The sequence below is a fragment of the Rhinopithecus roxellana genome, chromosome 4 (genome assembly GCF_007565055.1).
Source record: "Rhinopithecus roxellana isolate Shanxi Qingling chromosome 4, ASM756505v1, whole genome shotgun sequence".
NCBI lineage: Eukaryota > Metazoa > Chordata > Mammalia > Primates > Cercopithecidae > Rhinopithecus > Rhinopithecus roxellana.
The window spans coordinates 70949928-70977697 of NC_044552.1; the positions used below are offsets into that span (position 1 = coordinate 70949928).

General features: G+C 45.6%; 1 protein-coding gene across 9 annotated transcripts in view; it reads left to right on the forward strand.

The window, feature by feature from the left end:
- The window catches only part of SYTL3 (synaptotagmin like 3), a 113104-nt gene that overhangs the window by 32106 nt on the left and 53228 nt on the right, over positions 1 to 27770 (forward strand). For 7 of the 9 annotated variants that reach the window (XM_030928145.1, XM_030928144.1, XM_030928142.1 and 4 more), the window contains 3 exons: positions 18065 to 18116; positions 19173 to 19242; positions 24645 to 24723. In XM_030928145.1, coding sequence (XP_030784005.1) covers positions 18065 to 18116; positions 19173 to 19242; positions 24645 to 24723 — 201 coding nt within the window. The remainder of the gene's footprint in view (positions 1 to 18064; positions 18117 to 19172; positions 19243 to 24644; positions 24724 to 27770) is intronic. The other 2 variants (XM_010381534.2, XM_030928147.1) reach the window with 1 other exon arrangement.

Here is a 27770-nt window from a genome sequence, read left to right on the forward strand (position 1 = left end):
AAGTAGTGCTATGAGCCAGACCAGGTTGGGTGGAGTTTGCCCCGGGCGAGTCAGGAAAGGTAACCAAGGATCAGGTGACAGAGGTTTAGGTGGACAGGCAGGAATTCCACCACGCTCCTGTTTGTGCCCCTAAAAGAGAACCAGGTGCAGTCGTTGACGAGTTGAATTGGATTTGTGTGCTGTAGCAGTTAAGATCCACTTAGGAAAATAGAAGCTGTCTGGTTATTTGAATAAGAATTTACTTTAGGGATTGGTTACACAGAAATTGGAGGCAAAAAGGGAATAGTGAGAGAACAGAGCTAGCAGTTGCAGGAGGCCGACACCCTCTGACCCTGCTGAGCTGATGCTGGCCAGACACAGGTCAGAAGGAAGGCATGAGCCCCTTCTCCCTCCTCCTGGCCTGGTCTCCCTCTGGAAGTCCCCATTGAACCCTAATAGGGAGGCAGCTGCAACCTCAGTTCTCTGATGTGTTCCGGAAAAAGCGTGGTTTTGCATGTTCTCTAGTGTTTTTGTTGTCACGGTGTGGGCAATACTCTTTCCAGCCCTCTGTTTCCTGGGCGGAAGTTAGAAAAACTAGATGGTGGTTTAAACCACAAAAGCGTACAGACAGCTGCGGTCTGTGCCTCTTTCCACGCACTGGTTATCTACTGCTGTATAGCAAATTCCCCTCAAACCTAGTGACACAAAGCAAGTAACATTCTTTTACAGTTTCTGTCTTCAGTGGAAGGCTTGCCTGGGTCTGGAGGATCTGCACTCTTGGGGCTTACCCTCATACCTGGCCAGTGACTGCCAGTGTTGGGAGGAGGACTTGGTTCCTCACCATGGGGATGTCTCCACAGGGCTGCTTGAGTGTCCTCATGACATGGTGGCTGGCTTCCCCCAGGGCAAGTGATCCAAGAGAGAGAAAAGTAGAGCCCCACAATACCTTTTATGGCCTAGCTTCAGAAGCCACACCCTGTCTTTTCTGCTATGTCCTATGGGTCTCACAGGTCAGCCCTAGTCAGAGGGGACAAAGGGTCTGAATATCAGGAGGCAAGAATCACTGGGACCATCTTGGAGAAGGCTACCAAATCCTGTGTTCCTTATCTTGGGAGAATGGCGACACCTCTCACTCTGTCTCCAAATCCACAGAGCTGAGAATCATACTTGACTCCTTTGTTCCTCATTCTGCAGCTACATCTGGTCAGTCAGCAAATCCTGACATTTCTGCCTCCCTAGTCTCTGGAATCTTCCTCTGCCCTTCATTCTCATTTCCAATGTAGCAGCTCCTAACTGGTTCCCACTGACCCCCATCTGCTTTCCCCTCGTTCCATCTTCTATTCTGTGAAGAGAGGGAGCTTCCTTTTCTCTTTGAAAGGAAGTTACTTACTTTCTGATTACAGAAGTAATGCAAACATTGCAAACATTTGGGAAACACAGAATAGTATTTAGACGCAATGGAAATACTACCACAATCCCAAAGTACTGTAAATTATATGCACGTGTATACACGTGCAAACTCACAGCCTTCTTTCTAGGTGAGCCTGTGCATATGTGTGTGCAAAGATAGACTTATCCAATTTCAAATGTATTGTGATCAGACTATGTAGTTTTATCTTGCTTTTACAATTCAACTTGGCATAAACATTTTCCTGTGTTATTAAGACTTCTTCCAAAATGTATTGATGACTCCATAAAATACACCAAATATATGCACCATAGTTTATTTAACCTGTTCCTGAATGTCTGTGGGTCTATCACTGTATTTGATTTTTCATGTTATAGATAACTATGTGATGAACATCTTGTACAGGTATCTTGACATGTCTGTTTATTTTGGGGGGATAAATTCTTAGAAGAAGAATGGTTGGTCAAGTGTATGAATACTTGAAAGGCTTTTGATGTTTTGCCAAATTACCCTCGGGGACTGTGTGCTTATTTACAACACACTGGCAGGGTACACAAATTTCCTTCTTCCCACACTCTGCCCCCATTATGTTCTGACCTTTGAAGCATGATTTCAAATTACATTCATGTAAAAAACTAGACGCCAGGCACAGTGGCTCATGCCTATAATCCCAACACTTTAGGAGGCCAAGGCAGAAGGATCGCTTGAGCCCGGGAGTTTGAGACCAGCCTGGGCAACATAGTGAGACCCTGTCACTAAAAAAATAAAATCAAATTAAAAGATTAAAACCTAGAAAATGAAGAAAATCATAAAAAGCAATGTGAAAAAATACAGCAGCTTCACCCAGAGAACAATTGTTGACATTTTAGTGTATATCATTTCTGTTCTTTTGTGAGTGTATGTATGCTCATGGGTGCATATCTGTATGTGTGAATATATGTGTGTGTATACACACATATACATAGACTTTTTTAAAGTATTTAGGTTGAACCATAAGAAATTGGTATTTTTAGGCAAAAAATTATTGAGTAGAGGCAATTTCACAAGTCAAGCTAAGGTATTTACATAATTGAAATCAAATTGTATGTACAGTTTTATCCTAATGTTTCTTCATGTAATAATTTATAAGGAACATTTTCAGTATCCGTAAATATTGCTGGCTATATGATTTCTGATGAGTGCATCTCACCCCATCATAGGAATGTGTCATCATTTGTTTAACCAAATAACTATTGTTGGATAGTTAGGGGATTTCCAGTTTTCTGTTGCATTTTCGAAAGTTTATAATGTTATTAAAATGAGAATAATGCAAAAAACATCCTTGTAGATATCTCTTTGGCACATCTCTGAATATTTCTAGAAAGAGAACAAGATGAAGGTTAGGAATGTTGCCTCCTTTAGAAAGGGTGTGGAATTATCCTTAAAAATAAACCAACAAGCAAACCAACAAACAACTTTGTCAGTTTGGCAAAACAACATTGGTCATGCAAAATGGTTTTCTCATCATTTTGATTTGAATTCATCTAATCACGAATAAGACTGAATATCTTCCACTTTTCAGCCTTCTGTAGATGTTCTTGGTATGTGAAGGCGATTAGTCCTTTTCAGTCATGTTAGTTGCATATGTATCTTCCTAGTACATGGCCTTGTTCATAACTTCATCACAGAAGTTTTTTTGTTTGCTGGTAGGCAAATCTCCTTTTTCTGTATAATTTCTTCTTTTGCTTTTATGCTTTAAGACTTTTTCCTTATCCTATGATGGGTTAAATATTCACATTAATTTTCTTCTAATTTTTACTTAACTTTTTCCCCCCCTTGAGACAGAGTCTCGCTCTGTCACCCAGGCTGGAGTACCATGGCGCAATCTTGGCTCACTCCTCCACCACCTGGGTTCAAGCGATTCTCCTGCCTCAACCTCCTGAGTAGCTGGGATTATAGGCACATGTCACTATGCTCAGCTGATTTTTGTATTTTTAGTAGAGACGGGATTTCATTATGTTGGCCAGCCTGGTCTCGAACTCCTGGCCTCAAATGATTTTGCCCGTCTTGGCCTCCCAAAGTGCTGGGATTATAGGCTTAAGCCACCATGTTAACTCTTTACAATCATCAGGAGGCCCTATCTAATTTTTTTCTCCCAATCCTTTATGTTCCCAGTATCATTTGTTACATAACCATTCCCCTTCCCATTGTGTTGTAACCCAGGGCCATCGATTGGCACAGCGTGGGGCACCACTCTCCTTGTGCCCAGCCCTGTGCTCCAGGGGGTGCTGTCTCATAGAGGACACACAGTGCCGTCCCCTTCACCTGCACCTCTTGGCGATTTGGCCCTAGCCGGATTTTGAATGTTTGAGAGCAGGAGCTATGAGTAAAGGAGTAAGTGAATAAATAAATTGAGCACGGATCTGCTCATTTGGCCATAAAAAGTGCTGTTAGAAGGAGTAGTGTCCATTGTCAGTGCCCACCACTGAGTAGCCACCTTACAAACGTAGACTTCCTTCCCTTGTTGGCACCGGAAAACCTAAAGCTAAATGTAACATTCAGTTGCAGTAATTCCAGGAATCATTACACCCTCTGCACCCAGTTTCCTTTTTTTTAGCTTTTACTTATTTCTCTTTTGATGACTTTATTTGATATGTGCAATTTAAGATAAAATGCCCCCCACATTTCCTTGGAAGTAGACAAGCTATAAGTAAGAATCCAGTGAAGAATAATAGATTAATTGTGGCAATGTGTGTTGTGCTATTTTTTCAGCTATTAAAACAGTTTAAAAACAAGAAAAAAAATGAGCCTCAAATCTTCATTTTGTAGGGAGATAGCACTAAAAATTTTAAATATTTGGATTTATTTAAAAATTTTTCTGATTGTAGGCTGGCTTTTTCCCCTAAAATTTCATAACTTGATATTTAGTGTTGTGGTCTTAAAATAATGTCTTTGATGCCACAGTGGTGGCTCATCTGTAGTGCATTCGAATTAAGAAAGCACCCAGACCTTCGTAGGATCTCTTGCCTTACGGAAGCTCCCCAAGACAACCTAGCATCCTCGCCTTCTGTGCCTCCATCCATGGGCATTTAGCAATCTGTGCAGAGGGTTTTTAATGTGACTTCTGGACCCACGCTCCAGGATCAACTGCAAGCCGATTTAAATTCAACATTCCTGGCCTCTCACACAGAGGTTCTGATTTGGTGGGGCCAGATGGGGTTCAAGAGTGAATGTCTGGATGAGGACGGTGGCTCATGCCTGTAATCCCAGCACTCTGGGAGGGTGAGGTGGGAGGATCGCTTGAGGCCAGGAGTTTGAGACCAGCCTGGTCAACATGGTGAAACCCTGTCTCTAATAAAAATACAAAAATTAGCCGGGCATGGTGGCGCACGCTTGTAATCCCAGCTACTCTGGGGGTTGAAGCAGGAGAATCCCTTGAACCTGGGAGGCAGAGGTTGCAGCCACTGCACCCCAGCCTATTCTACAGAGACTCCATCTCAAAAGAAAAAAAAAGAGTGACTGTTTAACAGTTCCCCAAGTAATTTTTTTAATGTGCTTTAGGTAGAATAACAAAATGTACTTAGGTAGGTACTGTAGGTAGTAAACAATTATGACGGAACTTTTTTAGATCACTAATAACTAGAAAATAAGCTGAAAATTCATCTCAACTCTTTTGGCATCTGCTAACCATATAGAGATCATGCCCTCTTCTGGCTCCTCCCTGTAAATGCACATCTTTTACCTTTTTTTTTTTTTTAAACAACCATGACATTCTGTTCCTTGATATACAAGCTTAAAAGCAGAAAGATGACAGTATTAATATTAAACTTTTTTTTTTGTTTTGAGACAGAGTCTCGCTCTGTCCCCAGACTGGAGTGCACGGCGCCATCTCGGCTCACTGCAAGCTCCGCCTCCCGGGTTCACGCCATTCTCCTGCCTCAGCCTCCCGAGTAGCTGGGACTACAGGCGCCCGCCGCCTCGCCCGGCTAATTTTTTGTATTTTCAGTAGAGACGGGGTTTCACCGTGTTAGCCAGGATGGTCTCGATCTCCTCACCTCGTGATCTGCCCGCCTCGGCCTCCCAAAGTGCTAGGATTTCAGGTGTGAGCCACCGCACACGGCCAATATTAAACTTTTTTAAGTTAAGAAATGGTTAAATGTAATAGACAAGCAATCTACTCAGACTTTCACTGTATTTCTAATAATTAGGGAAATAAAATAATTTAGAAAAACTAAGGCTTAACATAGCCTCTGATAATTCTCTCAATGATTCATCACGTAACCAGGTTAATTATTGTATCTTATAATTATAAAGGAAAATGACCTTTATCCCTCCCTCCCAGCAGTAAACGTGTTTGAGTTCTTCAAGTGACTTTTCCGAGTTGTATTCTTCTGCATGGGCAGTTTAGATACAATCCATCCCATCACAAGGTTATGAGGACAGCATCAGATTGGCTGTGTGGGCTTGAAACACTCAGGCTCATGAGTTAAAAGAAGTAGGTGCCAGGCTGGGCGCGGTGGCTCAGGCCTGTAATCCCAGCACTTTGGGAGGCCGAGGCGGGTGGATCACAAGGTCAGGAGATTAAGACCATCCTGGCTAACATGGTGAGACCCCGTCTCTACTAAAAATACAAAAAATTAGCCAGGCGTGGTGGCAGTCACCTATAGCCCCACCTACTCGGGAGGCTGAGGCAGGATAATGGCAGGAACCCAGGAGGTGGAGGCTGCAGTGAGCTGAGATTGCACCACTGCACTCCAGCCTGGGTGACAGTGTGAGACTCCATCTCAAAAAAAAAAAAAAAAAAAAAAAAAAAAAAAAGAAGCAGCAGCAGCAGGTGCCAGTCAATACATAGCTGACTCTATCCCAGTGCCCTGCCTGCCTTTCCTCTCTGCTGTTTTGCTCAGTAAACACCCCTCACCCCTGCAATTCATCAAATGGATTCCACAGGGATGATTCTGTAAAGCTTTCTTTGAATTACAAATGGAGTCCCTAGTTTATGTGTGCATATACTCCTAAGAGGATGTCTTTATTAAGTCATGTTTATTTCCCAGATAAAAATTTGAAAAAACTTGTATAGACTTTTGTTTTATTTCATTTTACTTTTTTTTTTTTGAGACGGCGTCTCATTTTGTCACCTAACCTGGAGCACAGTGGTGGGATCTTGGCTCACTGCAGCCTCGAGTTCCTGGGCTCAAGCAATTCTCCCACCTCAGACCCCCAAGTAGCTGGGGCCACAGGCATGCACCACCACGCCCGGCTAATTTATTTTGTTTTGTTTTGTTTTGTTCTGCTGAGATGGAGTCTCACTCTGTCACCCAGGCTGGAGTGCAGTGGTGCGATCTCAGCTCACTGCAACCTCTGCCTCCCTTCAAGAGATTCTCCTACCTCAGCCTCCCGAGTAATGGAGGTTACAGGTGCATGCCACCACACACAGCTGATTTTTGCATTTTTAGTAGAGACAGGGTTTCACCATGTTGGCCAAGCTGGTCTCAAACTCCTGACCTCAAATGATCCACCTATGCCTCAGCCTTCAAAAGTGCTGGGATTGCGGGTGTGCTGCTGCATCCAGCCTTTCTTTCTTTCTTCTTCTTTTTTTTTTTTTCTTTTTTTTTTAGAGACAGGGTTTTGCCATGTTGCCCAGGCTGGTCTCGAGCTCCTGAGCTCAAGTGATCCACCTGCCTTGGCCTCCCAGATTGCTAAGATTGTAGGCATGAGCCACTGCACCTGGCCTGCTTTTATTTTAAAAGAAAAGTGGATCCTATTCTTGAATATTGGGTTACTACTCTCCTTAAGAGGAAAGATAAACACATCACCACTAAAAGGAGTGTGTGCCTTGGAAGTGTTTTCCCAGAAGATTGGATTGCTTGTCATGTCCCTGAGATGTTTTTAGATGGGTCCATTTAAACTAAGTAGAGCCAAGACTATCAGATTTTATGATTCATGTGATAAGACCTTGCCCTTCGAAGTTTTGCTTTCTCCCTGTGTTTCTATATAATAATCTTCCTGAAACAGGTTCTTGATTTTATTCATTTTTTTTTCTTTTTTATTTTTTTTTGACATGAGGTTTCACTCTGTTACCCAGACTGGAGTGCAGTAGCGTGATACTGGCTCACTGCAGCCTCCGCCTCCTAGGATCAAGCAATCCTCCCTCTCAGCCTCCCAAGTAACTGGGACCACAGGCGTGCACCACCACGCCCGGCTAGTTTTTGTATTTTTAGTAGAGACAGGGTTTTGCCATATTGCCCAGGCTGGTCCTGAACTCCTGGGCTCAAGTGATTTGCCCACCTCAGCCTCCCAAAGTGCTGGTATTACAGGCGTGAGTCACTGCACCTGGCTGATTTTATTCATTTTTGATTTCATGATGCCTTTGGCTTTGCACATAGTAGCAACTCAAAAATTGAATTGATTAGAAGGTCCAAGTCACTTTGAATACATGAATTTAACCTAGACATTTTTTGTATCTCAAGTATCTTAACTGGATGACTGGAGTTCCCCGATGCTTTCTGAGCGCCTGCGTTCCTTCCAGGACTGCTGCTTTTGTCTGTGTGTCTCCTGATGTCCTCTGAGCCCTGTCCGTCACTCCTTGATAATGAGGTCACTTTAGGCAGCCTACTTCTTGGTCCTGAATTGTCATGACTACCCTACTACTTACTTGCTTCGTTGGGTTTTCATTCACTGTTTTACGAATGGAGGAAGAACCATGATTAGGTGGGCTGGTAATCAGGTTCGTCAATATTTCATTTTACTAAATATACTCCCTGCTGTTTTGGGAGTTGGCAAACAATAGCCTGCAAGCAAAATCTGGCTCATCACCTGCTTTTGTAAATAAAGTTTTATTGGAACACGGCCGTATTCACTCATTCTCATATCTGTGGCTGCTTTTGCAACAGGTAGTTGCAACAGAGACCTTATGGCTGGCAAAGCCTGAAATTTTCTACCAAAAAATTTACAGAAAAAGTTTGCTGACCTCTACTCTGGATGATCAGTTGATAAAATACGACAACGTTTTCATGACCATCATTATTTTTCTTATTTCAGTGAACAGCATGGAAACCAAGGTGAAGTAATTGAACTGAAGGGATTTCTGAATGAACGATTCATGTGCTCATATGTTTAGACTAAATTACTCCTTAGGGTAGTTTTTAGGGAGTAATTTGCTGCTGTTAAATTGCCTCTTCATATGAATAATATTTTAAAAGAGCAGATACATATATACTTAAATAGGAAATAACTTTGAATTTAAGAACTTCATGTTCATTTTTTAAATTGGCAAAATATGCACAATATAAAATTTGCCATTTTAGTCATTTTTAAGCATTAAGTTCATTGGCATAAAGTATATTTGCATTGTTGTGCAAACATCACCACCATCTGTTTCTAGAGCTTTTTCATCCTGCTGTATTGAAACCTTGTACCCATTAAACAATAACTCTCTATCCTCCCCTTCCCCTACTGTTCTACATTCTGTCTTTATGAATTTGACTACTCTAGGTACCACATATAAGTGGAATCATCATGTATTTGTTCTTTTGTGTCTGGCTTATTTCACTTAGCAAAATGTCCTCAGGGTTCATTCATGTTGTAGAGCATGTATCAGAATTTCTTTCCTTTTTGTGGATGAATAATATTCTGTGCCATGGATATGCCATGCTTTGTTTATGCATTCATCCGCTGGTGGACGTTTGGGTTGTTTCCACCTCTTGACCATTGTGAATAATGCTGCCGGCAACGTTGGTGTACAAATATTTATTAGAGTTCCTGCTTTAAATTCTTTTGTGTTTATACTCAGAAGTGGAATTACTGAATCGAATGGTAATTCTATGTTTAATTTATTGAGGAACTGCCGTGGAATTTTCAGCATCTGCTGCCCCATTTTATTATACTTCCCCACTAGCAATGCACAAGGGTTCCAATTTTTTCACATCCACACTAACACTTATTTTATTAATACTTTTTTTTTTTTTTTTTTTGAGACGGAATCTCACTCTGTTGCCAGGCTGGAGTGCAGTGGTATGATGTCGGCTCCCTGCAATTTCCACCTCCCAGGTTCAAATGATTCCCCTGTCTCAGCCTCCCGAGTAGCTGGGATTACAGGCACGTACTACCCTGCCTGACTGATTTTTTTTTTGTATGTTAGTAGAGATGGGGTTTCACCATGTTGACCAGGATGGTCTCCATCTCCTGACCTCATGACCCGCCTGCCTCAGCCTCCCAAAATGCTGGGATTACAGGCGCGAGCCACTGCACCTGCCCAACACTTGTTTTTATAACACTTATTTTATATTTTCTTGAGAGTGGCCACCCTAATGGGTGTGAAATGGTATCTTGTTGTGGCTTTGATTTGCATTTCCCTAATAATTAGTGATGTTGAACATTTTTTCATGTGCTTATTGGCCATTTGTATATCATCTTTGGAGAAACGTCTATTCAAGTCCTTTGCCTATTTTTGAATTGGATTGTTTTATTTGTTTCTTAAAAAAAAAAAGAGAGCAAAGTTGGAGGACTCACGCTTCCAGATCTCAAAATTTACTACAAAGCTACAGTAACCAAAACAGTGTGGTACTGATATAAAGACAGACATATAGATCAATGGAATAGAATAGACAGCCTAGAAATAAAGCCATGCATATATGGTCAAATGATTTTTGAGAAGGGTGCTAAGACCATCCAATAGGGAAAGGATAGTCTTTTCAACAAATGGCATTGGGAAAACTGGATATCCATATATAAAAGAAAAAAGTTGGCTTACTTCACTTAGCAAGTGCTAAGTGAAATAAGGTAAGCCAGGTAAGCCAGACCCTTACCTTATAACATATATAAAAATTAACCCAAAATGCATCAAAGACCTAAATGTAAGAGCTCTTGTTTTCTTATAATAAAATGGGGAAGCTGGGCATGGTGGCTAACACTTGTAATCCCAACACTTTGGGAGGTCTAGGTGGGTGGATTGCTTGACCCCCAGGAGTTTGAGACCAGCCTAGGCAACATAGTGAAACCCCGTCTCTACAAAAAAAAAAAAGAAAGAAAGAAAGAAAGAAAAGAAACAAAAAAAAAAAAAAAGAAAAAATTAGCCAAGCATGGTGGTCCGCACCTGTGGTCCCAGCTACTTGGGAGGCTGAGGTGGGAGGATCGTTTGAACCTATAGTGAGCCAAGATCGTGCCACTGCACTCCAGCCTGGGTGATGGAGCAAAGACCCTGTCTCAGATCAGTCAATCAATCGGGGAAAGATTCACAACATTGGATCTGGTATGATTTCTTAGCTATGACAGCAAAGGCACAGGGAACAAAATAAAAAATAGAGAAATTGGACATCATCAAAATGAAAAACTTTTGTGCATCAAAGGACACTATGAACAAAATTAAAAGGTAAGCGACAGAACGAGAGAAAATACTTTCAGATCATATATTATCCGATTAGAGATTAACATCTAGAATATATAAAGAGCTCCTAGAGCCTATATTCTTTTTTTTTTTTTTTTTTTTTTTTTTTAGAGAAAATCCAAAGGATGCTGAAAAGCAGTTTAGACCTTCTTGCCCCAGGTACTCACCAAATCTGAACCAGTCACCCTCGGCCTTGAGTGTATGTCAGTGGAAGACTTACTGCTCAGAAATGTCTGCCTGATAGGCCGTGGGTAGCTTCTTTAAAGGGAAAAGGTATTGTTCTCTCCTGTCACTAAACAGAAGAGTAATGTCTGGTGGCAGAAGGATGCCGGATGGGGGATGTTTCATGCCCACAGGATTGTAAACCTTCTGTTAGTAATTGTGGCTCCCTGGAAGGCACTGGTTGCTGATTCACAGTCCTGTACTGTGTCTTCTTTTGTCCTGGGATAGTGGCTTGGAGCCAGTGCTATCTTAGCTCAAATTTTCCTAAGGACTAAAATATGCTTAAAATGGATCTGGGCTGGGCGTGGTGGCTCACCAGTCTGTAATCTCAGCACTTTGGAAGGCAGAGGCGGGCAGATCACTTGAGGTCAGGAGTTCGAGACCAGTCTGGCCAGCATGGTAAAATCCCGTCTCTACTAAAAATACAAAAATTAGCTGGACATGGTGGTGGGTACCTGTAATCCCAGCTACACAGGAGGCTGAGGCAGGAGAATTGCTTGAACACAGGAGGCAGAGGCTGCAGTGACCCAAGATCGTGCCACTGCACTCTAGCCAGGGTGACAGAGTAAGACTCTGTCTCAAAAAAAAAAAAAAAATAAGGCTCTGGACTCCTGCTCTAAAACCATTTGTGACTGGATATCATGATTCTTTACAAGCTGAGGGATTTTTTTTTAGTTGAAACTTTTAGAGAGATTTTCCATTTTGAATATGTGAGCTATAGATTGGTTTAAAATTGTATTGCGCCAGGGACCTTTTCTCCCCATTAAAGAAAAAAGTTCTCAAACACAATGCAGTTGTCCAACACCCACTCCAACCCCTGGTTTTGCTCACCTTTCTCTAGCATTTGGAGAAAACTCAAACTTCAGTGTAGGTCAGCCCTCAGGACTGTGACTTACAGTGGCACAGGTCGGACACTGCACAAGGGAGCCACTTGTATAAGGGGGTATTGTTCAAATACCCCTTCTATTGTGTATTGATTGTGGTGATTGTTTGTCAGATACAGCAAAGTGTATTGTTCTAACAAGATCCATATATTACGACAAACTTCCTGGGGGTGGGCATACGGCCTCTTGAGGAAGGCGCACATTTGCCCAATTCCCATGGAGGCTCCGTGTAGATAGCCCCACTTGTGCTTTGCTTTGGTGGCACTTGGAACTCCAGGGTATAGTTTCTTGCACAGGATGTTATTCCCACTCCACGGGCACCAGCAGAGAGGTGGCCAGGGGAAGGCCACCTTTCCCCTGACTGCCTGTCTATAGCACCGCAGTGTGACCCATGCCGTGTGGGTGTGCGTGACCTTCCGCACACAGGGCAGCTGTGGGGCCTTTCAGTGGAGGAGGGGATTTGCTGATCCTGCTTTGACAGAGGCCTAACCGCACTGACGATGCAGTTCAGGACGTGAGAACCCTCAGCCAGCTACGAGCAACACGACTTCCAGCTACGAGCAACACGACTTGGCGGGCTGATGGAGTCGCTGTGCGACATTCCAGGGAGTCTGCCCTGTGTCCTCTTTCCCTGTGAACCGAGTCACCCGGGAGAGAAGAGTTGGAGCAACAGGGCCCGCATCTGCTGCAGGAATTGCAGCCCAGGGCGCTGGCATGGTTGGGGGTTAGCGTCCTCAACTGACACCATGGCAGAGCCCAGTTTGAGATGGTCATCCATGTATAGGGGTTTGTATCAGTAGCTGAAATAAGTTGCGTCATCCCTATTATTTCTAGGCTGAGAAATGGATGCATAGATGGATAATGACTTATCATAGACATGCCAGCTTCAGGGGCAGGACTGGTTTTTGAGCCACATGTGGTGGCTCTTGACTGTCCGCTGCCTCAATCTGTAGTTTGTGTGAATCCTCACAACACTCTGAGCCTTGCTGTGGGTAGAGTTGTGACTCACTTGTTCTTTTTTATTATTATTATTTATTTTTAAAAAATTGGGCCAGGCGTGGTAGCTTACGCTTGTAATCGCGGCACTTTGGGAGGCCGAGGTGGGAGGATCACTTCAGTTCAGGAGTTCGAGACCACCTTGGCCAACATGGTGAAACTCTATCTCTACTAAAAATACAAAAATAAGCCAGGCAAGGTGGCGTGCACCTGTTATCCCAGCTACTCGGGAGCCTGGGGTAGGAGAATCGCTTGAATTCGGGCAGCGAAGGTTGCAGTGAACTGGGATTGGGCCAGTGTACTCCAGCCTGTGTGACAGAGTGAGATTCTGTATCAAAAAAAGGAATAATAAAATAAATAGGCCGGGTGCAGTGGCTCACGCCTGCAATCCCAGCACTTTGGGAGGCTGAGGTGGGTGGATCACCTGAGGTCAGAAGTTCAAGAGCAGCCTGACAAACATGGAGAAACCCCTTCTCTACTGAGATATACAAAATTAGCCAGGCGTGGTGGTGCATGCCTGTAATCCCAGCTACTCGGGAGGCTGAGGCAGGAGAATCGCTTGAACCTAGGAGGCGGAGGTTGTGGTGAGCTGAGATCGCGCCATTGCACTCCAGCCTGGGCGGCAAGAGCAAAACTCTGTCTCAAAAATAAATAAATATTTTGTTGTAATCCCAGCTTCTGTTTCAGCCTCCTGAGTAGCTGGATGGGAGGATCACTACGGGCACATGCCACCATGCCCAGCTCATTTTAAAATTTTTTCGTAGAAAAAAAATTAGCCAGGCGTGGTAACTCATGCCTGTAATCTCAGCTACTTGGGAGGCTGAGGCAGGAAGAATCGCTTGAACCCGGGAGGTGGAGGTTGCAGTGAACCAACATCGTGCTATTGTACTCCAGCCTGGGCAAAAAGAGTGAAACTGTGTCTCAAAAACAAACAAAACAAAACAAAATAAAACAAATTTGTAGGACATAGTCTCACTGAGTGACCCAGGCTGGTCTCAAACTCCTGGCCTCGAGTAGTCCCTTCTGCCTCCTGGAGGAGGCTGAGGTGGGAGGATCGCCTGAGCCCTAGAATGAGAGGCTACAGTGAGCTATGATCACAGCACTGCACTCCAGCCTGAGTGACAAAGTAAAACCCTGTCTCAAAAACAACAGACAGGAAAAAAAAAGTTACTGAGCTTTCTGGGACGTGGTTGTTGGTTTCCATGTGGTTGTTCTCCCCCTGGCTTTGTATCAGGAAAATGTTCAAACAGAAGCAAAGCAGTGACCCCGTGTCTGTACAGCCCCCGGCTATCCCCGTTTTGATCTTGTCCCCACCCTAAGTTATATTTGTACCCTTTCTGACTTCCTGCAGGCTTTTTAGGCAAGTTGTGGTACAAAATCCAGCTTTGTCACTTATAGACGTTGTGACTTTGGACCCATGACACCATATCCCTGAGCCTCGCTTTTCATTTGTAAAATTGGGGGCTAGGCACGGTGGCTTGCGCCTGAAATCCCAGCACCTTGGGAGGCCGAGGCAGGCAGATCACGAGGTCAGGAGATCGAGACCATCCTGGCTAACACGGTGAAACCCTGTCTCTACTAAAAATACAAAAAATTAGCCAGGCGTGGTGGCATGTGCCTGTAATCCCAGCTACTTGGGAGGCTGAGGCAAGAGACTCACTTGAACCCAGGAGGCGGAGGTTGCAGTGAGCTGATATTGCGCCACTGCACTCCAGCCTGGGCGACAGAGCAAGACTCTGTCTCAAAAAAAAAAAAAAAAAAATTGGGATGACACCTGCCAACTACCTGAGCAGCAAATGTGTGCAAAATGCTCTACGCCGTGCCTGGCAGATGCGGCTGCCAACCAGCCGTGTGCCTGAGACAAGCCCTGGCAGCCTCAGACCTGGGCCCTGGCCCACAGCTGTTCCTGTCCCTGGCAAAGACGGGTATCCTTGCTAAAGTCACTCGTCAGCCATACCGGGCAGGATGGTGGGAGCCCTTGATCCAAAAAACCTGCCTCTCAAGGGATGTCTGTCTGTGAGTATCTCACAGCTCCTTGCGCAAATGTTGACATGTTAACAAGAAGTCAAAATTCAGGGCCCTTTAAGGAAGCTTCTAGGAAGAAACAACTGAGGAATCAAAGAGAAGAAGTGAAATGACAGTCAACAGTGGGCTGGTAAAAGCCACGTAGGGCAAAGCTGCTCCAACTTCCTTGAGTACTCACAGTACTCACTGCAGGGTCTTGGTGCTCTGCAGGCCGGAGCTGGCCTGGGGCTCTATGTCTCTAGCAACCCTGCCCTGCCAAGAGCCACAGCCCACAACTGGGGCAGTGAGGGCAGGGGGCAGACTGGGACCGGCGGGTCCCCCTGCATGCTTTCATATGTCCTGTGAACTGAGTGGGTTTTACATCACCATTATTATTATTATTATTTTGAGATGGAGTCTCGTTCTGTCTCCCAGGCTGGAGTGCAGTGGTGTAATCTTGGCTCACTGCAACCTCTGCCTCTTGAGTTCAAGCGATCCTCCCATTTCAGCCTCCCCAGTAGCTGCGATTACAAGCGTGTGCCCCCACGCCCGACTAGGCTAATTTTTGTATTTTTAGTAGAGACGAGGTTTTACCATGTTGGCCAGGCTGGTCTCGAACTCCTGGCCTCAAGTGATCCGCCTGCCTCAGCCTCCCAAAGTGCTGGGATTACAGATGTGAGCCACCACACCTGACCGGGTTTTACAATTTTAGGTGGCTAAAAAAAATCAAAAGAATAATCTTTGTGACACATTCAAATTTCAGTGCCCATGAAGTTTCGTGGGAACGGGCACCCCTGCCCTTTATTACTGTCTGTGGCTGTTGTCACAGGGCCGAAATGAGCAGCCGTGACGGGCCCCTCCCCGGGGCCAGGAGAGCGCAATGTTCCCTCTCCAGCCTTGACCCAGGCCCCGCCTGTGCCCTGCGTCACTGCAGGGGGCAGCAGAGAGCCACGCGCACGCCCGGGCCGTGCAGGAGCCACAGCGGGGATGCGGGGGATTTGCGTCCCGGGCCGTAGCGGAGGTTTCCTAGCTGGGGTCTGAGATGTGGACCTGGGGTAGAACTGCCCGCGGGGGATAGCAGGAGGAGACGGGGTGGGGGTGACAGTAATCGTGCAGGCAGGGCCGGCCTCATCCGGGTAGGCAGGGCAATAAGGGACAATTTGTTTGCTGGAGTGAAAGGGCAAGACCTGCAGGCGGGCGGGGGGAGGGTGACCCCACACAGTGGGGTACCCCCAAGGCCACGTGGGCCTGGACTTCAGGCCGCGCCATAGGGAGTCACTGAAGGGCTCCAGGCGGTAGCTTGATAGCCTCGGAGAAGAGGGATGTGGCTTTTTGGTGACTGTGCCTCAGGACGCTGTTGCTACAACCAGGGACAGAGTGACAGTGAGGGCTGAAAGGCAACATAGGGCAGGAGGGACCAGGGGCAGGGTGACAGCGAGGGCTGTAAGGCCACGGAGGACTGGAGGGACCTGGGGCAGGGTGACAGCGAGGGCTATAAGGCCACGGAGGACCGGAGGGACCCGGGGCAGGGTGACAGTGAGGGCTGTAAGGTCACATAGAGCAGTGGGAGGCAGGGGGGCGCCTGGGAGCAGGGTGACAGGTGAAGTCTGGAAGGTCACGTAGAGCAGAGGGACTCGCAGCAGGGTGACAGGGCTGTAAGGTCAGATAGAATGGGGGAGCCTGGGGACAGGGTGACAGATGAGGGTTATAAGGTCACGTAGGGCATGGGGGACCTGGGGACAGGGTGATAGTGATGGCTGTAAGGCCACATGGGGCAGGGGGACAGGGGGACCCAGAGACAGGAGCGCCCTGTGGTATATCACGGCCCACAGACTGCTCTGCGCTGGTTGTCTCCCAGGTCTGTGCTTGCCCCAGGACGGGCAGGAAGAGCAGTGTGGCTGTTTTCCTTCTTGCTTCCATTGCCAGCACACTGCAGTCAGGCTGTCTCTTTTTTTGATTGGACCTGGATGTTTTCTCTAAGGGTGCTCCTGCAGGTGCCAGCTTTCGTCCTTGACCAGCTGGTCCTACTAGTTGAGTGCTCGGACTTCAGGCAAGGCTGTGTTGTACCTTTTCGTTGTGTCTTAAGTATTTTTTAATGGGGAGGGGAAGGGTCACAGGTGCCTGATAGAATCCTGTGAAAGGCAAATGTCCCCCTGATGAACCCCAGAAAATGCACACAGGCAGGTGGCCTCGGAACTTCAGCCATTATTTCAAACGCTCCTGCACTTCCTGTGGCCAGCCTTGGCTAAGGACCCCAACCTCAGGGCTGCCTTCTTCCTTTGAGGCTTGGGGCTTGGTGTTGAGAGCTTAACATCAGATGCTATTTGCCCTCCCAAAGGCCAGCCCATCTGATTTTCTCACTGTCTGTGTCCTTCAGTGCGTCTTATGGAAGTGATGTTTCTGTATGTAAATGGTTTTTTGGAATGGCTAAAATCCCCCAAGCACACAGCACAGGAGCTGGACTGCCTCCCAGACTGGCAGGCCTGGTGTTCTGGTCTGTGTGTTGGGCAGAGTGGAGCCCTCTGGGAACCTCCCTTAGCAGGAGAATGCTGCTTCCCAGCCCCCTCCTGGGGGAGGACTGACCTCTTCCTATGCATTTGGCCCGGAAACACTGTGTTCACAGAACTGGGAACATGCTGAGTTTTATTTCTGGGCTCTTAACACATCATAAAAACTTCTTTTCTTGAAACAAAAAGAGTACTATATCAGACTGAGTCTTATTTAGGAAATTATTAGCCTCTATAACTAGAAATAAGTAGATTACAGTTTTTAAAAGATTAATTTAATCTTCATCACAAGGCAAGTTTAGGGGAATCGATTCATTCCATTATGAAATGTTTCCCAAGGGTGAATGGAAGATTTAGAAAATCTAATCCAATATCAACTTTTAATAAAAGTAGTCATTCCCAACAATTACGGTTTCATAATGTGTGTGTGTGTTTAAACGACAGCTTTAGGGGAGTTTAATTTCCATAACATCAAATGTATCTTTTCAGCGTACAGTGCAATGATTTTGAGTACATTTACAAAGTTTTACAACCATCTCCACACTCTAATTCTGGAACATTTCTACCATCTCCAAATGATCTCTTACTTTTTAATCACCAGAAATGATACTAGAGAAAATAATTGTAATGTATTATTTTCTGTATTTACATCAGCTAAGTGCTATTCTTAATAATAAACGCCCTCTATGGATATCTCTTGCAGGCAAACATGAGACAGTTGGAGGGCAGCTCTTGCAATCTTATCAGAAGCTGAGGTGAGTGTTACAAAGGACAGACCGTCCCAGGCCCTCCGGGGCAGGAGCGCAGAGGACACTCTGCAAGAACTTATAGGTCTCTTGACTTTCACATGTCACTGCTTTGGAATGTAACTCTTTTTTTTTTTTTTCTTTTAAAGATAAAGTTCCTGAAAAAGATTAAAGCAGAGATGTTTCCAGATTCTCATGAGAAACCTTCTAGCTAGCATAGTATTTTCTCACTAAACATTCAACTCTACTTCTTAAATTCTCCTGAAATGTTATAAGGAAACTAAATATTATGTTTAATTGCACATTAAGTGAAATTCTAAAGCAAGCATTTGCTTTGATTAATTATGCCTATCTCTAACACCTTACGCAGTGCCTAGCATGTTAAGAGATATTGGTGGAATAAACATTGATAGAATTGAATAATGGCCTGAGATGTGAACTTCTTTGCATGAAATTCTAAAAACTGAGCAGTCACGAAGCCGGCCATAATTCACACACCTGATTACACTCAATTTATTAATTTATTAAAATGTTTCTGAAAGCTGCCCACCAGCTGCTGTTTTGTTGGGTCCATGGTGAAATTTTCTAGTATCAAGACTTTTTCATTTTTTCCCTCCCCTATTCTTTCCCATTTCTTTTAGCACAAGCTTCCAGTTTGCTTCGTGGTTGATTCTCACATCCACAACATTTTTGGCGCTTCTGCTGGTGTGGTTTGTGCTAAGAGCACACGGGAGTGCAGATGGGAGCCAGGGGTTTCCCCACAGCCAGGTGGCGGGTCCAGGCCGGAGCACCCAGGCCGTTTCAGGACACATGACTGAGCAGAACGGACTACCCAGATTTTAGGCAGCATCACCCTCATATAGATACCAGGAAATCATGCCCTTCATAGAGCAGCAGGTCCAAGCAGAGCTACTGGCTATTTTTCCAAAAAGTGAGGCAGTTATTAAAAAAAAAAAAAAGGCGGAGAACTAGAATTATAGAATAATGGCACATTTTGTGTATTTGTAAAACTAATGACTTGCATAGTTCACAACCCATTTCTTATTCCTGTATTTTCCTTGGCAGCAAAATTTCTGTGGTTCCTCCTACTCCACCTCCTGTCAGTGAGAGCCAGTGCAGCCACAGTCCTGGCAGGGTAACGTATCCATTCTGGGCACTTCTCTAGTAGGGGTTAGGGGATAGAAGGAGAGGAAGCAGGGGAGCTTTTGAGGCTGAGGCTGGGCACAGAACCTCCCAGCAAAGGGATTTGACTGTGCCTGGAGTGGGTCACAAAACGGGGTGGGGAGTGAGGGCCCTCAAGGCTGGGCAGAGCTTCTCTCCTCATTCTGGTCGTGGGACCCTCTGTGTCATCAGCGACCCCTTCTGCCTGCACCCAAGGTCTCTTTACTCTTGGCATGGCATCGGCCCTCTTCCCCAACTCTGCTCTGTGCTGGGCGTGTGTGTAGAGTCTCTGGGGTCTAAGGGGAAATAAGATTGGTTACAGGTGTGTGAGAGTGGGAGTGTCTCTTTTGAGTGTGTGCAGGCTCTAATGTACAGTGGACCAGCACCATTTCTGTCCAAAGAAATTAGCTGTATCATCTTGGGGCAGTTACCTGGGTTTCCCACCGGAGAGGTGGAAATAATTTTACAGGTGCTGCTTGACTCACGATGGGGTTATGTCCCAATACACCCATAGTAAATTGAAAATACCGTAAGTCAAAAATGTATTTAGCTAGGCACGGTGGCTCACACCAGCATTTTGTGGGTGGCTCACACCAGCACTTTGGTGGGTCACTTGAGGCTAGGAATTTGAGACCAGCCTGGCCAACATGGGAAACCCTGTCTCTACTAAAAATACTAAAAGTAGCTGGGCATGGTGGCAGGTAACTGTAGTCCCAGCTACTTTGGAGGCTGAGGCAAGAGAATTGCTTGAGCCTCAGAAGTGGAGGTTGCAGTGAGCCAAGTGCCACTGCCCTCCAGCCTGGGCAACAGAGCAAGACTCCATCTCACACAAAAAAATTGTATTTAATACACACCTAACCTACTAAACATCATAGCATAGCATAGCCTGCCTTAAATGTGCTCTGAAGGCTTGCGTTAGCCTACAGTTGGGCAGAATCATTTAATACAAAACCTATTTAATAATAATAAAAATGTTACTAATAATACAAAATAGAAAAGATCAAAATGCAAATTACGGTTTCCACTGAATATATATGACTTTCACACCATCATCAAGTCAGAAAATTGTAAGTCAAACCATCGTAAGTCGGGGAGCGTCTGTATTTGTCTGGCTTGCCTCCCATGGCTGTTGTGAGAAATTAACAAAATAATGTCTGTGTTGGTGCTTGGAAAACTGTAAAGTGCCATGGAAATATATTGTCTTGGTTATCTTCATTATTCTATAAATTAAAGGCAGCAGGTATATATGGGAGAATACAGGAGCTGATCATAATCCCAGAAGGCATAGTTCTGGGTGCCATCATCCTGAATGCTGGAATCCTGAAAGATCAAAATCCCAAAAATATAATTCTAGAAAATCTAAAAATTATTTTGAAGAAATGTATTTAAAATTTTTAAAGGGGGGCCGGGCGCGGTGGCTCACGCCTATAGTCCCAGCACTTTGGGAGGCCGAGGCGGGTGGATCACGAGGTCAGGAGATCCGAGACCATCCTGGCTAACACGGTGAAACCCCGTCTCTACTGAAAATACAAAACATAGCTGGGCCTGGTGGCAGGCGCCTGTAGTCCCAGCTACTCGGGAGGCTGAGGCAGGAGAATGGCGTGAACCTAAGAGGCAGAGTTTGCAGTGAGCTGAGATCGCGCCACTGCACTCCAGCCTGGGTGACAGAGGAAGACTCTGTCTGGGAAAAAAAAAAATTTTTAAGGGGATTTGAGAAACATATAAAAACATGGCAACAGTCTGGGCAACATAGCAAGACCCCATCTCTACAAAAAATTTAAAAACTAGCTGAGTGTGGTAGCACATGCCTGTAGGCTCAGCTACTCAGGAGGCTGAGGGAGGAGGATCCCTTGAGCCCAGGAGGCCAAGGCTGCGTTGCGCCACTGCATTCCAGCCTGGGCAACACAGCGAGACTGTCTCTAAACAAACAAACTAAAAACAAAAACCGTGACAGGACACTTCATTGGCCACTTTACACAAGAAATAGGGCAAAAACAGCATGCGTATTTTTACAAGCATAAACACTCACATATACTAATGACAGTCACATGGGTATAACAATTATGAACAGCTGAACTGTATTCATAAAGAAATACATCAGAAAGGGAAGTGTAGAAATGCATATTAAACTGTGGCCTGTATTGTGTGCATCCAGCTTTGTAACTGAAATATTGTCATGAACAACAGTATTTTTCAGTCATTTGATGAGATGGATCAAAATGGATCACCATTGCATATGCAGTCACCCAAGCAACTGAGATCTCAAGAAATTTTATCTTTTGCAAATACAGATGTATAAAAAGGAGATCTCTTCACTTAGGAAATATCAACATTTTTATGTACACCTCAAAGTCATGGTGTGATGACGTACTTCGAAGCATGGAGTCAATTTAAAAAAAAAAGTGCATAACACAAATTAAAACTCTCTAAAAGTCTCTGCAGTTTTTACCTCCAGCATGGGAAATGATGAACTACATAGCACAGCAAACTGCTGTGTGTGAAGGGGCAGAGCTCATACACAACTAAACTAAATAATTTGGAAGGGGAGATTTCTTGCAGTTTTTTGCTTGTGTTTTTACTTCTAAGATCTGTGAAACACTCGCTGCACTTGTATTGAGAGAGTGGTTGTGGTCTAAGCATTTTTTTTTTTTTTTTTTTTTGAGACGGAGTTTCACTCTTGTTGCCCAGGCTAGAGTGCAATGGTGTGATCTTGGCTCATCACAACCCCTCCCTCCCGGGTTCAAGCAATTCTCCTGCCTCAACCTCCTGAGTAGCTGGGATTACAGGCATGCGCCACCAGGCCCAGCTAATTTGTTTTGTATTCTTTAGTAGAGACGGGGTTTCACTATTGGCCAGGCTGCTCTTGACCCCCTGACCTCGTGATCCGCCTGCCTCCCAAAGTGCTGGGGTTACAGGCGTGAGCCACCACATCCGGCCAGGTCTACGCATTTTGTAAGCACATGCTGTCCATTTGAAAGGCTGGTTCTTGCTCAATCATGGTAATTAAGCCATTTCCTGCCTTTGCAGCACCAATACTAATTAGCTTTTAAACTTTTACCATTCATTATCAAATAACCTTATACTCATATCACAGGCCTTTTGGTGAAGGAACCATTTCACAGATCTCTTCTGTTGTGCTGTAAGGAATACAATAAGAAGGAATGATAGTTGACTTCCTCAATACCAAATCTGTATTAGGGTTCTCCAGGTAGACACAACCAATAGGATATGTATGTAGATATATGAGAAGGGTCTTACTAGAGGAATTGGCTCACATGATCATGGCAGCTGAGCAGTCTCTCCACAGGCCATCTGCAAACTGGAGACCCTGGGATACCAGTAGCGTGAGTCAGTCCAAGTCCCAAGGTGTCAGCATCAAGAAAGCTGATGGTGTTGTTACAGGAAACAGACCCCAAGAGACGGTTCTTGGATCTCGTGGAAGAAAGAATTCAGGGCGAGTCCATAGAGTAAAGTGAAAGCAAGTGTATTAGGAAAGTAAAGGAATAAAGAACAGCTACTCCATAGACAGAACAGCCCTGAGGGCTGCTGGTTGCCCATTTTTATGGTTATTTCTCAATGATATGCTCAACAAGGAGTGGATTATCCATGCCTCCCCTTTTTTAGACCGTGTAAGGTAACTTCCTGATGTTACCGTGGTGTTTGTAAACTGTCATGGCACTGGCGGGAATGTAGCAGCAAGGATGACCAGAGGTCACTCTTATCGCCATCTTGGTTTTGGTGGGTTTTAGCTGTCTTCTTTACTGCAGCCTGTCTTATCAGCAAGGTCTTTATGACTTGTATCTTGTGCTGACCTCCTATCTCATCCTGTGCCTTAGAATGCCTTAACCATCTAGGAATGCAGCCCAGTAGATCTCAGCCTCATTTTACACAGCGCCTATTCAAGATGGAGTTGCCCTGGTTCACACAGCTCTGACAGTGTAACTCTCAGTTCAAAGCTGAAAGCCGCAGGACCCAGGGAGCCTCTGGTCTAAGTCCTGGAGTCCAGTGGCCAATCAGCCTGGATTTCTGATGTCCAAGGCAGCAGAAGAAAAGTCTGTTCCAGCTCTCAGAGACCAATTCCCTTGCTGTATTTATTCTCCTTAGGCCCCTGATTGAGTGATGGTACATGCCAATATTGAGGGCAGATCTTTCTAACCTAATCCACTGAGACTCACACACTAATCTCCTCTGGAAACACCCTCACAGACACACCCAGAATAATGCCTTACCAGGCTTCTAGGTATTCCTGAATCAAGTCAAGTGGATGCCTATAATTAAGGTGTCATTAATTAATTAAGTCCACGAGTCCACCCTTTGTCAACCTGGTACCCATAGGCTCTCCTTAAGTCATACTTAATTTAATACAGGCAGTAACAAGGTAATAGGTCCCCTAACATGATGCAACTATCCCGTAATTGTGATTTTGGGGATTTTAGATGTTGGGGATTTAGACTTTAGGGATTTTAATCTTTAGGGATTTAGATTTTAGGGATTTTGATCTTTCAACATTTGGGATTATGGCATTTGAAACTGTGTCTTTGAGGTTATGATCCAAACCCAAAAATATATAATGCTGATAAGAGAGAAGAATCACATACGTTCTTTTTCAATTTCAAACTGAGACTCTGGGGTGACCTTCAAAATCCTACTCTCCTTTCTCCTTGAAATTTCAAATTCTCCAGAGTTGTTTCAGTACCTACATGCTCAAGATGTATTTATCGGACTGATGGATGATTGGATGGATGGTAAGATGGATGAATGTTTGGTGGCTAGATGGGTGGATGGATGGATGAATGAATGAGACTTGGAGAAGGAAGTGAACTCCTTTCTGTTGTTTTATCTTTTTTTTTCCTTCTCTTCTGCTTTGGGAAGCGGAGCCCCTCAGCTCTCAACTGGTCAACTTGTAGTTTTTCCATCCTTATCCTCTGTGCTACCCGCATTCTGCCACTGTTGACATCCCGCTCTGCATGGAGTTGGGGTGGAGCCATAGGAGAAAAGAGGTTAAACAAGCAGTAATTTACTTGAGTACAGTCTTTGAGTCAGTGAAATGCCAGTCATCATTTCCCAGCGGTACTTGTCATCTTGTCAACAACCCACTGATAATGCTCCTTCAATGTGAATATCAAAAGTAGGGAGAGACACTGAATAAAGAGGATGCCTACCCCTCCGGAAGACTGCTGTCCACCTCTAGGCCTGCATGCACACAGCCATGCCTACCTGCACCCCCAGCACCACACCCACACTCACGCCCACACACCCACACTCACGCCCACACACCCACATGCCAGTGTTTTGGAGTTGGCAACCTGGATGCTGCTGAGGCAAACACAAGTCATCAAGCATAATTCTCATTCTCTCCTTCTGTCTCTGTTTTAGTTACAGGAACTTGGTCAGTGTAGAGGATTTAATAAGTCCGTGGAAAATTTGTTTCTGTCTCTTGCTACCCACGTGAAAAGTAAGTGCGTGCTTCATGATGTGTTTTCCCACCACCCTCCAGACCAGCCGAGCCCACTGGCTAGGGCCTGGCCGGTGATCTCAGTTAGCACTGTCCCTCAGGCCACTCACTTTGTCTCTGGACCCTGGGGAAAGCCACAGCACCTGACCCTTCACCTCTTTCCCAACAGAGCAGGCCTCTGGTTCCTTGTGGGAAGGGAAATGCCATTTCAGTCTACAAGGCTGGCTCAGTTTCCCCTACTCCTGCCAAAACACTGGGCAAAGGAGTTTAGACTTCCCTGAGGACCAACAGAGAAAACGTGAAGAGACAATTTCAGGGCTAGACCTGCTGGCTCACACTTGTCATCCCAGCACTTTGGGAGGCCAAGGTGGGTGGATCACTTGAGGTCAGGAGTTCGAGACCAGTCTGGCCAACATGGTGAAACCCCGTCTCCACTAAAAATACAAAAATTAGCTGGGCATGGTGGCGGGTGCCTGTAATCCCAGCTACTGCGGAAGCTGAGGCAGGAGAATCACTTGAACCCAGGAGGCGGAAGTTGCAGTGAGCCGAGATCACACCACTGGACTACAGCCTTAGCAGCAGAGCAAGACTCCATTTCAAAAAAAAAAAAAAAAAAAGAGAAGAAAAGAAAGATGTAATTTCAGGGAATCTAAAACCAGAACCTTTCAGGCCAGTGGGGCCCAATATCTATCGTCTGCATGGAATTACTTCACCTTTCTCCTTTTCTCCTTGGTAAATGTATTTTCTTCGGTTAGCAGTAATCCTGTGATTTTCTGGTGCATGTAACCCAGAACCACTTCCACTTGGCATCTTGTGTCTTTCAGTGTTCTCTCTGTTCAGATACTTTTTTCTCTATTTATCTTGAAATGCAAGTCCCAGAGGACAGACTCCTTTTCATGCCTCCTAAGATGCCCAGGGCTGATCAGGTGTTTAGAAAATGTCCTTAGTGGGCTCAAGTGTCCTTAGGCATGGATTTCTCTTTCACTGTGTTTCTGCTCAGCTTCTCTTCATCATCCCCTTTTCTGCAGTTGCATGCAGATGGTCTCAGTGCTGCACTTGGCTCTGAGACAGTCTCTTTATATGACTTTAATTAGTTGTCCATATTCCTCATGAGCCCTGTCTCAGCTGTCACACGATGACAATGAACATCAGAGCACTGCTCTTCAGATGAACAGAAACAGTGACTGTCTCATGCAATGGTCTGTTCCTTCCTTGTTCAGAGGGAGGAAGCAGCTGAATTTCATGAGCCTGTTTGCTAAGAGCACTTGGTGGCTTAAAAATCACTGCTCCCACCCTGCTGGGCTCTCTGACAGTACCCCCGCTCTGTGCCCCTCGGCCTGGAATGCATTTTCCAGCTCTCCTGGCTGCCTGTTCTCTTGTTGGTGCTATTTTCCCACCCACACCCCGGTAGGTGCTAGTCCACCCTTCCCTGTATGTCTTTCTAGATGCACAGCCCTTCTCCAAATCTATGTGGCTTCTGTGAATTATCTCCCACCACTGCCACTGTGGAATCAGTGCCTTGGAGTTAGCCCCGACCCTGTCATCCCTCAGCCACCGAAATCCAGAGAGGTGGGACACACACGTCAGCACACACGCGCCTTCTGGACGCTCCCAGCCCTACACACAGGTGCATTGGATATGCTCACAGCTGTCAGACGGCCACCCCATAGCCTGGCCTGTGTACCTGCTCACACACTTGAGGCTAACCAGTGAAATACCCAGGTGGACAACTAGAGCTAGTCCCTGGGTGAGGTGTGGGGGAATTCACAAGAGCAAAGCAGCAAGCATCCCTTCTCAGATGTGGGAAGCTGACTGAAACCGCATAACCTATACACACACACACACACACATATCCCAGCACCCACTCCCCCACCCCACCCCCACTCCCCTGATCTCTCCACCCACCCTCACCCCCTGCCCAGAGGCAGAGATAGAAAACCCCAGCTTTCTGGTTCCTGGGAGTGGTGCTTTGCCTCTGACCTTTCCCAAGTGCTTCCCCTGGTTCTGCAGGAACAGGACACGTGACCACACACATGCCTTTCTCCCGTCTCTGCCACAGGACACGTAGCGTCCTGTAGGTGCTAACTCCTATTTCTTTGGATTTTGAGCTCTTCTTCTCGTGCCCCTGTTATCTTTTTGGCTGCCTGTTTCCCCACGGAAGTGGGTGCAGAGGGAAGCCTCATTCTCAGGGGATGAAGTCAGATTGGCACCTGAGGTCCTTGGGGAGGGGTTGTGGAGGGCCCCAGACTCTGCACTGGCCCAGGTGCTGAAGGGTGGCCTTGCCCCTGAGGGGTTTTGAAAGCTGACCCAGAATTACAACCTCTAGCTGCTGAAGCTGCCCAACGAAGTCAAACCAGCGGGAGGAAATGAGTGACCACAGCTCTGTGTATTATCAGTACATTTCTAGAAGATATCAGCTTTGTAGTCCCCCTTAGAAGGGGGAAGAGGAAATGAGAAAACTGGTCTTGCTCAGAAGCAATCTGCATTTCTTTCTCTTCCTTATCCTTTGTCCCCTAATAATACTAACCTGTAAGCCTATTTCTTAGGGCCCAAATTTCTCAAGAAGGCTCGTCCTCTCCCCTTGTCTGTGAACTTTAAATGGCCCATATAGGCCTAGGCGTTAGGGTGGGCACGAAAAGATTGCTGGGGGACCAGTTCCTCCTAAGGGGTTAGAAATTAGAGCCCCTCACAGCGTCACAGCCCAGACTGGGATGGGCCATCTGAGCGTGTCCTTTACTTTGTCCACTTTGAGGATCTGGTACATGCTAGTATCCTGGGAGCTGCTGGCCTTAGAAAGATACCCCAGTGTTTCTCGATGGTCACCTTGAGGATGTGGGGATGGCATTGCTATCAGGGGAGGCTAGGAGGCATCCTGGTGGAAAAGCTGGACACCCCAGCAGTTTCGGGGAGTGTGTGTTGAATTTCCCTCTCTAGAGAAAAGAGTCACTGCAGGACTCACTCCTGGGCAGTGCAGGCAGGAGAGAACCCATAAATAGTGAGAGGATAGAGGATTCATGCAATAACATCCCAAGGAGTGGATCCAAAGC